Below are 15,051 nucleotides of genomic sequence, written 5' to 3'. Positions count from 1 at the left end.
GCCTTTTATCATTTTCACTGTAGTGCACTTAAGTTTCTAGTTACTTAATTCTACTCAGTTTGATTGCAGCTCTAACTAAAAATCTTCATTCGAGACTAGCCTTAATCTACCTTATTGTTAAGAAAGTTTCATAATTTTTTTTGGCTCAAATATCTATGCCGACAATCTTCTTATCTTTCGAATGGTTTGGCTTTGATTATTGAATTAAAAAATAAACCTATTATTAGTTTAGTTGGGTTATGACTTATGATCGGAGATGTCATATTTCTTGCCTAGGGTTGGGGGAGATATTTAAAACCATGTAGCATGTAGAAGATTAGGTTCTGTCCGAAATAATTATATTTCTTGTCTTCATTATATCTGTTTTATTTTATGGTTTCCCTTTATGTGGACAAAGGCACAAGGCAAACGGACCGAGGTCTACTTAGTCTCTGTCCAATTATTAATTAGAGCCTTGGAATCCAGATAACGTGAGATCATCACATGGCTTGAGGACCAGTGTTCCCTAGCCCCAACTACACGGCCCATGTTCTCTCACACCAACTGCTCCACGCCACCCCCTAGATGTTATCCTACGCACCATTTCCTACCGCGTGGATCCCTTCGGTACGTGGATCGCACATGATCTCCATGTGGAGTTTGGTCAGTGCCGTCTCCACCTTGCTTGCCCTCTATCTACTTAATCTTCACCCTTGATTGGGGCTTAAGACAGGGAGGGAACCATGGTGGTTCGTTAGACTTGTGCACCAGACTTTAAGCCATCCCTTGTGCTCCTCTCTCTCAATGGCCTTCATTTTGTTTTGTGGTGGAAATAAATATCTTTGGCTTGAGTAGTCTAAGATAAATGGCTGAAAAAAAATTGGACAGCGAAGGAGAGCAAATACCTCATAAGTCTAACAACTAACTATGTGTGTGTGTGCGCATGTATGTATGTATTAGTGTATCTCACATTTCAAGTCTTAATAATGGGGATGATAAAGTAGAGAAAACATAAATATACCTTGAATTGTATGCTTGCTTGCAAAACCAAAAAGATTGGAGTGTTTTTAGCTGTAAAATTATAGGATTATAAATGTTTCTGCTCAATGCCACTATGTATAGCCGAAATAAATGGGCATAATGACATTATAAAGGTTTGGAAGCATCCCCGTATTATTATGAGCATGTTGGATAACTTAGATATAATTGTGAGTACCACATAGAGTTATTTTAAGCACTAACAATACCAATTATTGGTTATGTTAATATATTTAACACTTATTAGCTAGTATGATATTACTTTCTATCTCAATTTTGCCAAAAGATATATGTAATATATCGACCATAAAATGAAAATTTTCAAGGTTTGTCGCATCAAATAATAACTGCAAGAGGCTTACCAAAAGGAAAAAGAAAAATGAGAGACAATTGAAAGAAAAAAAAAAAAAAAATCATAAGATGCATTTGATTGAGTGACAGATAAAGGGAGTTCCTTGGTTTTTGTAGGCTTCCATTTTTGTGAAACCACGTAGGGAGTATGTGTTACATTCCATTAACTGCCATCGCAATGCAACAAGATGTAGCAACAATTCAGACAATGTAGTTCCTCAAATACTTTATTCTGAATAATTTCAGCTGCTTTTACCAAAAAAAAAAAACTTTCTGCTGCAATTATTTGCATTACACTTGCAGACGATGCCTATTAATGATCGAAAGTTCGTAGATGGAAGGGCAAGTGCCCCATTTACTGGAAAAAGGTAAAAGATAAAAATCCTGGTCAAATATCAGTGGCTACTGCAGCGATGGCAACAATTAATCCCATTTATTACGTTAGGTTTTGCCGTCTCCTCCCGTAAATCCATCCCGGTTTCCACTTCTAATTTTTAAAGGAAAAAACAAATAACTTTCGGTTCCTCGCAAACAGCAAAATTTCATCAGATTCTGCCGAGTGGGATAACGACACCCCTCAGGCATTCAATGCACCACGTGTCCACTTCCATGTTTTGTTCCCGCGGTTTCCCTCCCCCTCCTTCCCATCTACCCTCCGCTATTGTGAAAATTACAAAGAGAACCTGCAATCATCTCAGAAAAAGCAGCTTCCTTCCGGAGGGCAAAATCGTCACAGAAAAGCATTTAAAGCATCCTCGCACTGATTCCACCCCAGTGCCCATCTCCCACTCTATCGCCCAGCGCATAGACCGAGAGAGCTCTGGAAGGAGGAGAGTGTTCACCTCCAAATGGCTCCTTCTTTCTCTCTCCTCCTCCTCTCTCTTTCCGTCCTCGTCTCCGCCACAGCGCCCTGCCCGGCGTCGGACAGCGCCGCCCTCATGGCTTTCCGCTCGGCCCTCTCGGAACCCTACCTCGGGATATTTTCCTCCTGGACCGGCCACGACTGCTGTTCAAAATGGTATGGCGTCAGCTGCGACCCCGCCACCGGCCGCGTCGCCGACATCACCCTCCGCGGCGAGTCCGAGGACCCCATCCTCGCCCACGCCGGCCGCTCCGGCGGCATCATGTCCGGCCGCATCTCCCCCGAGATCTGCCGCCTCGACCGCCTCACCACCCTCGTCCTCGCCGACTGGAAGCAGATCTCCGGCCCCATCCCCCCCTGCATCACCTCCCTTCCCCTCCTCCGCATCCTCGATCTCATCGGCAACCGCCTCTCCGGTCCCCTGCCGGCTGACATCGGCCGCCTCTCCCACCTCACCGTCCTCAACGTCGCCGACAACCAGATCTCCGGCCAGATCCCCGCCTCCCTCCCCTCTCTCTCCTCTCTGATGCACCTCGATCTCAGCAACAACCGGCTTTCCGGTCGGGTCCCTCCCAACTTCGGCGATCTCCGCATGCTCAGCCGCGCCCTCCTCGCCCGCAACCAGATCTCCGGCCCTATCCCGGCATCGATCTGCTCCATGGCCCGGCTGGCCGACCTGGACCTCGCCGGTAACCGGATCTCCGGCGAGGTCCCGGTGGCCCTGGGTTCGATGCCGGTGCTATCCTCTCTGTACCTGGACGGGAACCGGATCTCCGGGCGGATTCCTGCGGGGATCATCGGGAGCCGGGGTTTGGGGATGTTGAATTTGAGCCGGAACGCGCTCGAGGGGGAGATACCTGACGCGTTCACACCGCGGTCCTACTTCATGGTGCTGGACCTCTCGTACAACCGCCTCCGGGGTCACGTGCCGAGGACGCTATCCTCGGCGGCGTATATCGGCCACCTGGACCTGAGCCACAACCACCTGTGTGGGCCCATCCCCGACGGCTCCAACTTCGACCACCTGGAGGCCACCTCCTTCGCCGGCAACGACTGCCTCTGCGGCGCACCGCTCCCGGCCTGCGGCTAGGACCGCAGTTCACTGATCATAGCCCTCCGTTGTCGAGATCAATGGAGGGTGTGTGCACTTGGGTTACTCTTCTGTGTGGAATTATTTATTTCGTAATTTATTGCATGGTTGGGAAATACAAGCGAGGAGGTGGTGCGAAAGAACCGTCGCATGCGACTGGTTAATGTTTACGCAGCGTCGGCCAAAAAAAAAAAAAAAAAAAAAGGAATGTTTGTTTTTCACGTAATGCTAAATTAGAAAATTGCAGCTCATTTGTGAAGGTGTTGGCATTTTGAACTCCTCCATGTTGCACCAAAAAAAAAAAAAACGACTCCATGTGGATAATATCTGTATACGTAAATAGAATTGGGCCAACATTGATTGCAGTCGTTAAAACGAAGGACCTCGACCCATCTTATCAACTTCACCTACAAGACTACTATACATAAATACATACATCCATGCATAACTATATACTAGATACATACAGATATGTATGTATGTATGTATGTATGTATGTATGTGTTATTTATTCAAAGTGTCATACTTTTGAACATCTTTTTCGCTAATCAGTAGGGAAAAAAAAAAAAAGAGATTAATTTCAAGTGGAACGAGGTAGCTCAATTTTGTAATTACCAAAAAAAGGGACCGTGATTAGAACATAATCGGGCGTTTGTGTTGTTACTTCATATCAAGATATTAGTTCTAAGGAATCATAATAATGTATGGTGGAAGAATTAATCAAAACCTCATGATATCCGGCTCAAGTGTGAAATTAACAATATAGAATGCAGCTGCAAGCGATGGTTCTACAGATAACTAAAGTTGATTATAATTTTATAATTGACTGCCAATCCATTAACATCCTCCTGATAAGCTAATTAAGATGAGCACCTCATACGAAAGCTGTGTAAATCATTTTGGACATCATGATTTCGTTCCTTAAAAAATGTCTCATGTAAGATGAATGATTTTTTTTTATATAAATTAAATTTTTTTATAATTTTAATCAATATATGAGATTAATAATACTCTTTCTCCTGTACCATAACAACGTTGCTTCCCAATATATTTCAAAAACCAGCAGACCATCGGTCTCGCCGGGATTCAGTTAAGATTCATCATCCCTCATCCAGCTCAATCCCGAAGGAAGGTGCAAAGGAAAAGTAGGTTAACAGTGGTCACATGGGGTGGTGGTATTTGGGCCCACGTGCAGGCTTTGGTGGTGGATGATATGAGTGCCGCCAAAAGCCTAGTTGCATGAGTTTGCGAGAAGATCTTCTTATAAAGAAATCACCTCTTTTTATTGGTTTGCCCCGACAAGAAACATGGTGCGTGCGTGCCATGCTGCAGCTGTAGGCTGTAGCTTCGCATATGGGTGGGGCCATTTGCTTGGGGCACCAATCAGGAGCGGCAGCGGTGGAAGGGCTATTTTGTTCTTAATCAAAAACTAGATTGGCTAAATCTTTGGAGGATTAGGGCCATATGATGTGATACTTTAGCCAGAAATATATATATATATATATATATATATATATATATCGTGAGTGAGGCTTCTAACCACCCTCATCCATCCGTATGTCTATTTCTTTTGATCCCAAAGGATATCCTTCTAACTAAATTAAGAAAATGAAAGAAGAAAAAATAAAAGGTAGGGGTCAAGTTTCTACATTGGATATATAAAAAAAAGCTTAAGTTGTTTTTGGGCAAATTTGTTCCATTGTTTTGAATATGACAGTTAAAAGTGATTTATTGAAGATAACTTTTTGAGTCACATAGACGTTTTCTGTATTACCTAGTTCTCTCATTGCGTAAAATCTTATCACTTTTACATTCATGTACCCTTTAATTATTATATAAAGATTTTCGTTTTTTGAGAAACATCCTATAAAGGTTTTCTTATCTTGTCTTCTCATTACATATAGCATGAACATTTTTATCAGGTTTTTCTTCTACCATACCACTTTTTTTTGCACCCTAGAGAGATCAAGTCCTCCTCTACCACTTTGTTCTTTTCCATTTCATTCAAACATTTTTTTTTCCTGTGATCAACATGATGTTGCATTAAAAGTTTAATAAGCATCGAATTCCCCGTATTAAACTGGCCTCATCGATTCTTCCAATTGCTTCCTGCAGAGTCTGCACCTAAATCCATAAAGGTGAATTACTGCACTGAAACCCCGGAGGAAGCTTCCAGCAAACTCCTTTCCAGATGAAAGGGTGGAGTACTGGAGTTTCCTTTGACTGCTGCTTTTAACCTGGAGTCATTCATGTTTTGGTGTTTGGTAGCAGCAAAACAGGGGCAAAACATGGATTTATTATCGTTTTAACTGTTTTCTTTTAACATGAGCACCCGGATAACTCCGAACTGGGACCTTGATCGGAGAATGCAGCCATTAACCATTAGCTTCTTTGTTCAGCGCCCTGGTTGCCAAGTATGAAGGATCATCTGATTCAAGATATCTCAAGTATTATTAAAATGGAAGCTAAGAGACGAATTGAGACATCCATTGTCCATACAGCATTCAACCACCTCTATCCGTGTACTCTAGTATTTTTTTTTTTTTTTTTTTTGACGAAAATGATGCATTCAAATAATTCTAATATGAATACAATCAAAAAAGTTAGAAAGCAAAATATTCTTAAGAAACTCCGGGATTGTTTCTTCCTTTATCCAGATAAATCCTTCAAAATGGTCAGTGACATAGGCAGCCACCCATTCGGCAGTAATATTTATCTTTCTGGAAACATATCCAGAGATAAACATCCAACAACCAACAACTCTAGTGCATATCTTAATGAACAAAAACTGGATAATTTGATGAACTTCTGAACCCAAATCACCATGTTCCGTTTCTTGCACTTAAATAATCTGATTTTGTACTCGTTTGGGGAGCTCAGAGGTATAGCAGTGGATGGGGGGTTTGGAAAGCCGTACAAGCACTCTTTTGGAACATAAGAGTGCAAATAAACTATGCTTTAGCTTGTTTGGTGTCTACCTGGTGAAATTTGGACCGGTAAAACCGTTGTCAGATGTGGACCGGATATCTCATTCATTTTGGCTGATTAGCTCTCATATTGTCGATTTGAGCCAAGATTGCCAAGTAAATCTTTTAATTGGATCGTGCTTGGGCTTAAAGCTTCTGACCTGAGATCCGTTACATTGAGCCTGGGCCATTAACCTGGAAACCCAATATAGCACCAAGAGACTGCCCACAATAACTATTATAATAATGAGTAATTCTTGGTGCACCACATGCGCTGTAATAGGAGCGCACCACTCAATAATATTACGGCACTTAGCGCACTTAGATGGTATCGATATTTAATACTATTCAATTTTTTTCTCCAATTTTCAGTAACAAAAATATCCTTCTCTTCGTAGAATAAAGAAAGAACAATATTATTACTTCATATCTTATATGGCTTCTTATGAATATATATGATATCCTGAATGATATATATGACTTTCTATATCTTTATAACATCCTGAATAATATATATGATATTGTGAACAATATATATAGTTTCTTAACACCTTATATATATAATTTTCTGTGAATATATATGACATCTTGAATGATATATATAACTTTCTGTGAATATATATGACATCCTGAATAATATATATGGCTTTCTAACATCTTATATGACTTCCTGTGAATATATATGACATCTTGAATAATATATATGGCTTCTTGTGAATATATATGACATCCTAAACGATATATATGACTTTATAATGCCTTATATGATTTTCAATAAATATATATGATATCCTGAACAATATATATGATTTCCTAATGACTTATATGAATTCTTGTGAATATATATACATCCTGAACAATATATATAACTTTCTGATGTTCTTATATAACCAACAGAAAATTATATATATTGCTCAAGATGTCATATATATCCACAGGAAGTCATATATATTATTTAGGATGTCATATTTTGACAGAAAATCGTATAAGGTATTAAGAAGTCATATATATTATTTAGGATGTCATATATATCCACAAGAAGTCATATATATAGTTCAGGATGTCATAGATATTCACAGAAAGTCATATAAGGCATTAGGAAGCTATATATATTATTTAAGATATCATGTATATTCACAGAAAGTCATATATATTGTTCAAAATATCATATATATTCATAGAAAGTCATATATATTATTCAGAATATCATAAATACTCAAAAAATCATATATATGGTTCAGGACGTTATATATTTACGAAAAGTCATACAAGACATCAAGAAGTAATAATATTGTTCCTTCTTTATTCTATAGAGGAAAATATATTTTCACCATTTAAAATTGAAGAAAAAAAGCTGGACGGCATTAAATGTCTGTCCTATCATTAAGTATGCTACGTGTTCTAAGATAATTGGACAATGCGCTTCACATCAATTTTATTATTGGTGCACAAAGACTTTCTCTATAATATTTGTGCTCGGCTAAGTATAATTTTTATGTGCACAATTATCATAATTTATAATGCAAGTATGCATCTCACTGATTTTACGAATAATCAAAACAAAGTTGGCATTTTTGCCCACGACCATTAGTTAATCGGATATAAAAATCAAATTTATATTTTCCTTGAGATTAAAAGGGTAACTTGAGGGATGTAATTAAAAATGTTGAAACCAGAGAGGTTTAAAAAAAACTTCATTAAAATTGAGGTGGTATATATATATATTGGATCTGTTATGGCATATGTTTTGCGCTATAAAGATTTATACAATGTGGCTAACCACTACGTCACTGATTTAGGAAATGGACAACTATTGCTTAAAGCAGCAACCCGCTTCAGTGCAGCAGCACTCTTTACTCTCAAAACAACCAGCATCCATCCATTTCCGAAGCTGGATAACAAAACGACTATCCATATACGTACAACCCTCTACGTACAACCCTCTACAATATAACATCTGTAAAATTGAGATATGCTTATATATGTATATCTAAAATAGATGTTATGTTTTTGTGAAATTTTTCATTCACCATGGGGATGTGAATATTAATATGCTCAACCATCATTCAAATTTATTGCTCGATATGCAATATATGTTAATGATACTGGTATTAATATCTTCAAATATAAATAAAATTTATTTCTTAATATGCATATGAAGCTTGGCTATTAAAATTTTTTATTTATATTTATAAAAAAACCTTCTAGTTATTACAATTTGTTACGTTATCATGCTGCAATTTAAAACCAATCCAAAAAAAAAAAAGGAAAAAAAACTACTTCTTTGCTTCGTGTAGGATCTGGATCAATGACAGGAGCTTTTATTAATAAAGTTTATTATTTAATAAGCACTAAAAATTTAGCTATTAAAATTTTTTATTTATTATAATTTATTATATTGCTATACCACATTCAAAAAGTAGCCGAATAAAGGAAAAAAAATTGGATCCTATCTACTGTACATGTCATATAATTGTTACTACTAAAATTGGGTTGCTAGGTAAAATTTGAGTTTAGATACAGCAGCAGCAGCAGCAGCAATAATAATAATAATAATAATAATAATAATAATAATAATAATAATAATGTAAACTCCAAAGGCAAATTTTGTTAGTGTGACACCTGGCCCTTTTGGGCCTTGGACCAAGCCCATATAAAAGCCCAAAGCCCATACATAAAAAAAAAAAAAGAAAATGGGAAGAAGACTCCCGATGTGAGTCTTCTTCTTCGATGAATCCTAGACGGAAAAGAGTCCTAGAACTACTGGAGCTCTAGGACCCTCTATAAACAAGCCTCCTCCCTCCCTCAAGAGCCTCCACGACAATCGTTGAGCTTGATTCCTCCTCTTTTCTCTGTGGAAGCCGCAGCATTCTCTTCTCGTGTTCATCGAAAATCGGAGGTCGGAGAGGCCATCGGAGCTCAGGTAAGGCTTCAATTTTTCTTTTTCTCCCTCTTTTCCTTCTCTCCATAGCTTTAGACCCTCGCCAGCCGTCGGGATCATCGAAAAACCCATAAAAAGTGTGAACCCCTGTTCGGCCGGGCCACCTTCCTCCTTTTTTTCGGCCACCAGCGCCGCCGTTTGTGGTATCTCACCCCTAGGATAGGATCTTCATCTCTCTATCCCTCTTCTCCAAGAGGTTTTGGCTGCCAGCGACTGGCCAATAATCAAAAAACTAGAGAGAAAGGGGCGGTACCCTATTTTTTTGATTGTTTCTTGATTTTTTGCCGGTAGAACCTCACCGCCAGCCTTCCTTGCTCTGTCGCCGTCGATCAGACACCACCGCCCCTCGTAGGAGCTGAGCCATCGAGCCCCCTTCCCCTATGGTCCTCCCCTGTTCAGCCAAGGAAGAGGAAAGAAAGAAGAAAACAGAAAAAAGAGAAGAAGAAAGAGAAAGAGAAAAAGAAAAAGAAAAAAAAATAGGAAAAAAAAAGAAGGAAAGAGAGAATTTTCTCTCTCTCCTTTCTCTCTCTTTCCTCTCCCCTCTCTCTACCTTTCTCTCTCTAATTTCTCTCTCTAGATTCTCTCTCTACTTTCTCTTTAGATTTTCTCTCTCTAAGATCTTTCTGTCTCTGATTTTATCACGAACCCTAGGGCAAACTTGAGATGAAAATAAGATGATCTGAAATTATTTCAAAATTCGTGTAGTAGATTGGATTTCAGCCTGATCCTTATTCAAAATTTATAACATCGATCATGGTTAATCCATATTGAGTCATCCTGATATGACTGATGATGATCTTGATCATGATTGCTTTATGTGAAGGATACGAAGATTCTCTCTTCACTTTCTTTCTCTACTTTTTCTCTCTAGAATTTTTTCTCTCTTTATAGATTTTTTCTCTTTAGAAATCTTATGGACCAGTGGAGGGTCCAGATACTCAGACAAATTTCAATTTTGGTTAATCCTAAGAGAGGTCCTAGATTTATATTATTAGGATCGATTATCGATAATTTCTCCATATATGATTTTTATATTTGATCAAGATCATGAAGAGATATGATTGTTTGCATAAGATGTCGAGTGGAATATCTTATTTTCAAAATTTCTAAATCGAAGAAGAACATTGATTTCTATGCTTGGATCAGTCACCGGTAAAGGTAAGAATCTTTGTATATGATCACCATTATATATATGCTATTTTACTGTTGGTCTTGCATCATTGGTTTTGTAACATTAGATTTGAGATCAATAAATTTATTATATCTGAGATACTGTCATTTAATTTTGAGCATGAGTATGTTATGTCAATATATATGTATCAGAGATTGATGGCATGATTATATGGATATGACTATCTAAATTGATCATAATGTAAATCAAAATTGATTTAATAAAATCAACACATAATGATTAAATAAAAAATATGAACTAGTCTTGTCATGTGGAACAGCCCGTCAGGAGCTTATGCCTTGAACAGCCCCCACTGGCTTATAGGTGGATCAGCTGACCAGGAGCTCATACCTGGGATAGCCCACCAGGAGCTTATGTCTGCGACAGCCTCTTACGGACTTTCGTACGTGGGACAGTCGGCCAAAAGCTCATCTTGGGACAGCCTTGAAAGGCTTTTAAGCGAAAATTGATTCGAATGATGACTGAGATATAGAATTGGTTAGTCCAGAGCCGAAAGAAAAGGTTAAAAATCATGTGATATTGAAAAGAGAAATAAAAAATAAGACATGAAATAATTGTTGAATAAAAATATTTCACCTGTTAACATATAATGATGCATCTCTTTTGACAAGACAGATAATTTATATAGATGTTTGCATTATTCCGGATATTGAACATAGGATTTTATGTTTTATTGCTTATTCTTATTTTCAGATTATATTATTATATCAGTATGATATAAAAATTCTTACTGGACTGTAAAGCTCACGCCCCTCCATTTCTCTTTTTCTTCTCAGAGTTACAGGATGCTCATAATTGGCTATGGTATGGATGTGCGAGTGAGCGGATGCATAAATAGAGGGTTATTGATATCTGATCAGAGAATTGAAGAAATTTAATTTATAAATATGCAAGTTTTACTAGTTATTATTGAAATTAGATATTATAGATGTTGAGGTTGTACTGAATTATTTTAGACCTTATATATTCTTTAGGACTTGCTCTAAGAAGTATGCAGCCATCACATATCTGATTCGGATATTGGGTTCGAGACGTGACAAAATGGTATCAAAGCTTAGGTTTAAGATCATTAGAGATTATGAAGTGATATCAAAAATTTATGTATGATCAATAAGATGTGACAGAATAGTATCAGAGCTTAGGTTATGATCATTAAGGATTATAATATAAGTGATTTGAATATTACAGAGTGATATCAGAGCATAGTTTATGATTATGTGAGGACTATGATATAAGTGATTAGGATATGATAGAATAATATCAGAGCTTCAGTTTAAGATCATTAGAAATTACGAAGTTATATCAAAGTTTTATTTATAATCAATAAGATATGATAGAGTGATATCAGAGCATATGACTGAAGTGGTATCAGGATTTTTATGATCATTAGGGACCGTGATATTTCTAAAATTATAATCAATAGAGTATGATTGATAATATCAAAGTTTATAGTTATGATCATTAAGGATATGATAAAATAATATTAGAGAATATAACTTAAAATATTTGATCTTAAGGTTATCATTATTCAGGATTGTGACTTTAGTGATATTTAAACTTAGGTTATGATTATAAGGAACATGATAGACATAAAAAATAAATTAATATTTAGATTTTGAATCAATAGATACTATGATAAAATTTATACATAAGTAGCATATGATGTCTATAACAGAATTGACGAGTTATATCTTGGATTTCAATTAGTAGGATTGACCTAAGTATGAGAAGTGTTGACCTTAGAATGAAGAGGGAGATATTGATGTGTTATATTGAGTATACTCGATAATTTTTGGAATGCTAAACTTATATGTTGAAGATCATGATAACTTTTCTAATTTCGATGATAATTATCTGAGCATTATAAATTTTGGACTTATCTAAAAGAAGTTAATTAGGGTATGATCTAAGATAGAATTATATCATATGAGAGAGAAATATTTTTGAGCATTGAACTTATAAGAGGTCATATATGAAACTCAATCTTAGATGAAAAATATATTTAGATTTTATTATGAGAATATGAAATATACGTCTTGATGAAATCTTTGGTTACTCAAAGTATCATATTTAGACCTGATTTCTTGATCTTTCAAGTTGCATTGAATTTTAAGTCAGAAATTATTTTTTTAAGTGGATCTAGGATATTTTGATATTGTTGTTAAATTAAATACGAAGAATTAGTTTTGTTAGAATATGATATATACGTTATGATAAAATTTTTAATAATTCGTATTACCATCTTTGGATTAGATTCTTTAATTTTTCTTGTGATTGTTGAAGATGGTGAAGTATATTAATTATTCAAATTAAAGTTTGAATTTTTAAATTGAATTAAGATATCTTGCTAGTGTTAAATTTTAAATGACTTATACAAGGGATAAGATTTTGTATGGATTTATCGATTAATATTAAGAGTTGTGATGAAAAGAGCTCTACAAGAAATAATCAAGTTGATTCTACTTACAAGGATGTTGGCTTTAGTTCTTTTAGTTTGTTCGAGTTGGAGTTAATTTTTTTAAAAAGAAAGATTGATTTGGGAATTGTTTAAATGATTGCAAGGTAAATCTAAGATTAACTCCAATTAATTCTTGACATGTTAGATTCTTGAGGAGTGATGAAGCTTATACAATGAATTCAAATATGAAAAGTGGATCAAGATTTAATTTTGATGTGCTATGCCTAAGGGGTAGTAAAGATAAAGAAACTTAAAGTTTTGCTCTAAATTTTATATGAAATTTGAAAGTTGGATCTACCTTTGATTGATCTAACATACAAGAATATTTTTATCTTTGATAGACTTATATAATTTGGTAAGTTAAGATCAGAGTACACAGTAAAAGCGTGGTAGTTTAAATTGATTAGAAATATTAATCCTTTAAATCAAAAGATATTATGGAATACATTAGTTGTAAATAAGAAAGAATTTTATTGATAATGAAAGGATCCTACATATTTTGACCTAATCTGATCATAGTCGGATAATTTTTGCCAATAGGTTATTTCATTACAGATAATACCAAGAAGAATCCTAAACATCTCAAGTTTATTGTTAATAGCTTGATAATTCTTTTATTAGTTTAAACCTAAAATATCTTGACACAGATCTCATTTTTTCAAGATTTATTATTGTTACTCGAACTGATGTAGAAAGTTGAGATTTTTCTAAGATGGCAGTCCAATTGTTAAAATTTGTTGGAATGTTAAAAGAAGAAAGAAATCGATGATTGTGAAGAGTGCCCGATGTTCGATCTTTCTTTATTTTTCTATCATAGGTAATCTGAGACAATTATGAATTTTGAGTAGAATGTATTAGACAAATAACTGTGGTATGTTAATACAAGTCTAAAATATTACTGCTCTTTGAAATATATATATATATATATCTCAAACAATGTAACTTAATTTCGAGGATGAAATTATTTGAAGGAGAGGAGAATGTGATACCCGGCCCTTTTGGGCCTCGGACCAAGCCTATATAAAAGCCCAAAGCCCATACAAAAAAAAATAGGAAATGAAAAGAAGACTCCCGATGGGAGTCTTCTCCGATCAATTCCGGACGAAAAAGAGTCTTAGGATCACTGGAGCTTTAGGACCCTTTATAAACAAGCCTTTCCCCTCCCTCAAGAGCCTCCATGGTGATCGTTGAGCTCGATTCCTTCTCTTTTCTCCATGGAAGCCATAGCATCCTCTTCTCGTGTTCGTCGAAAATCGAAGATCGGAGAGGCCATCGGAGCTCAGGTAAGGCTTCAATTTTTCTTCTTCTCCCTCTTTCCCTTCTCCCCATGGCTTTAGACCCTCGTCGGTCATCGGGATCATCGAAAAATCTATGAAAAGGGTGAACCCCTATTCGATCGAGCCACCTTTCTCCTTTTTTTCAGCCACCAGCACCGTCATTTGTGGTGTCTCACCCCTAGGATAGGATTCTCATCTCTCTATCCCTCTTTTCCGAGAGGTTTTGATTGCCGGCGACCGGCCAATGATCGAAAAACTAGAGAGAAAGGGGCGGTACTCTGTTTTTTCGATTGTTTCTTGATTTTTCGTCGGCCGAACCTCACCGCCGGCCTTCCTTGCTCTGTCACCGTCGACCAGATACCACCACCCCTCGTAGGAGCTGAGCCACCAAGCCCCCTTCCCTTATGGTCCTCTCCTGTTCAGCCAAGGAAGAGGAAAGAAAGAAGAAAATGGAAAAAAGAGGAGAAAAAGAAAAAAATTTAAAAAAAAAGAAAGAGAGAATTTTTTCTCTCTCTTTCCTCTCCCCTCTCTTTATTTTTCTCTCTTCAATTTCTCTCTCTAGATTCTTTCTCTACTTTCTCTCTAAATTTTCTCTCTCTAGGGTCTTTCTCTCTCTGATTTTATCACGGATCCTAGGGCAAACTTGAGATGAAAATAAGATGATCTGAAATTATTTCAAAATTCGTACAGTAGATTGGATTTCAGCCTGGTCCTTATTAGAAATTTACAACATCGATCTTGGTTAATCCATAGTGAGTCATCCTAATATGACCGCTGATGATCTCGATCATGATTGCTTTATCTGAAGGATATGAAGATTCTCTCTTCACTTTCTTTCTCTATTTTTTCTCTCATAAATTTTCTCTCTCTTCATAAATTTTTTCTCTTTAGAAGTCT

The 15,051-nt window shown here is 36.6% G+C and overlaps 1 protein-coding gene across 1 annotated transcript; it reads left to right on the top strand.

Annotated features, from left to right (window-relative positions):
* Positions 1–2,126: 2,126 nt before the first annotated feature.
* On the top strand, positions 2,127–3,579 carry LOC105038910 (uncharacterized). The gene has a single exon (XM_010914829.4). It carries the CDS (start codon positions 2,217–2,219, stop codon positions 3,318–3,320), a length of 1,104 nt encoding a protein of 367 aa, XP_010913131.1. The 5' UTR covers positions 2,127–2,216; the 3' UTR covers positions 3,321–3,579.
* Positions 3,580–15,051: the final 11,472 nt, after the last annotated feature.

Source organism: Elaeis guineensis, chromosome 1, assembly GCF_000442705.2.
Source record: "Elaeis guineensis isolate ETL-2024a chromosome 1, EG11, whole genome shotgun sequence".
In the NCBI taxonomy this organism is placed as follows: Eukaryota; Viridiplantae; Streptophyta; class Magnoliopsida; order Arecales; family Arecaceae; genus Elaeis; species Elaeis guineensis.
Note: the sequence above shows the minus strand (reverse complement) of the source record. Positions and strands in the feature narration are given on the sequence as shown.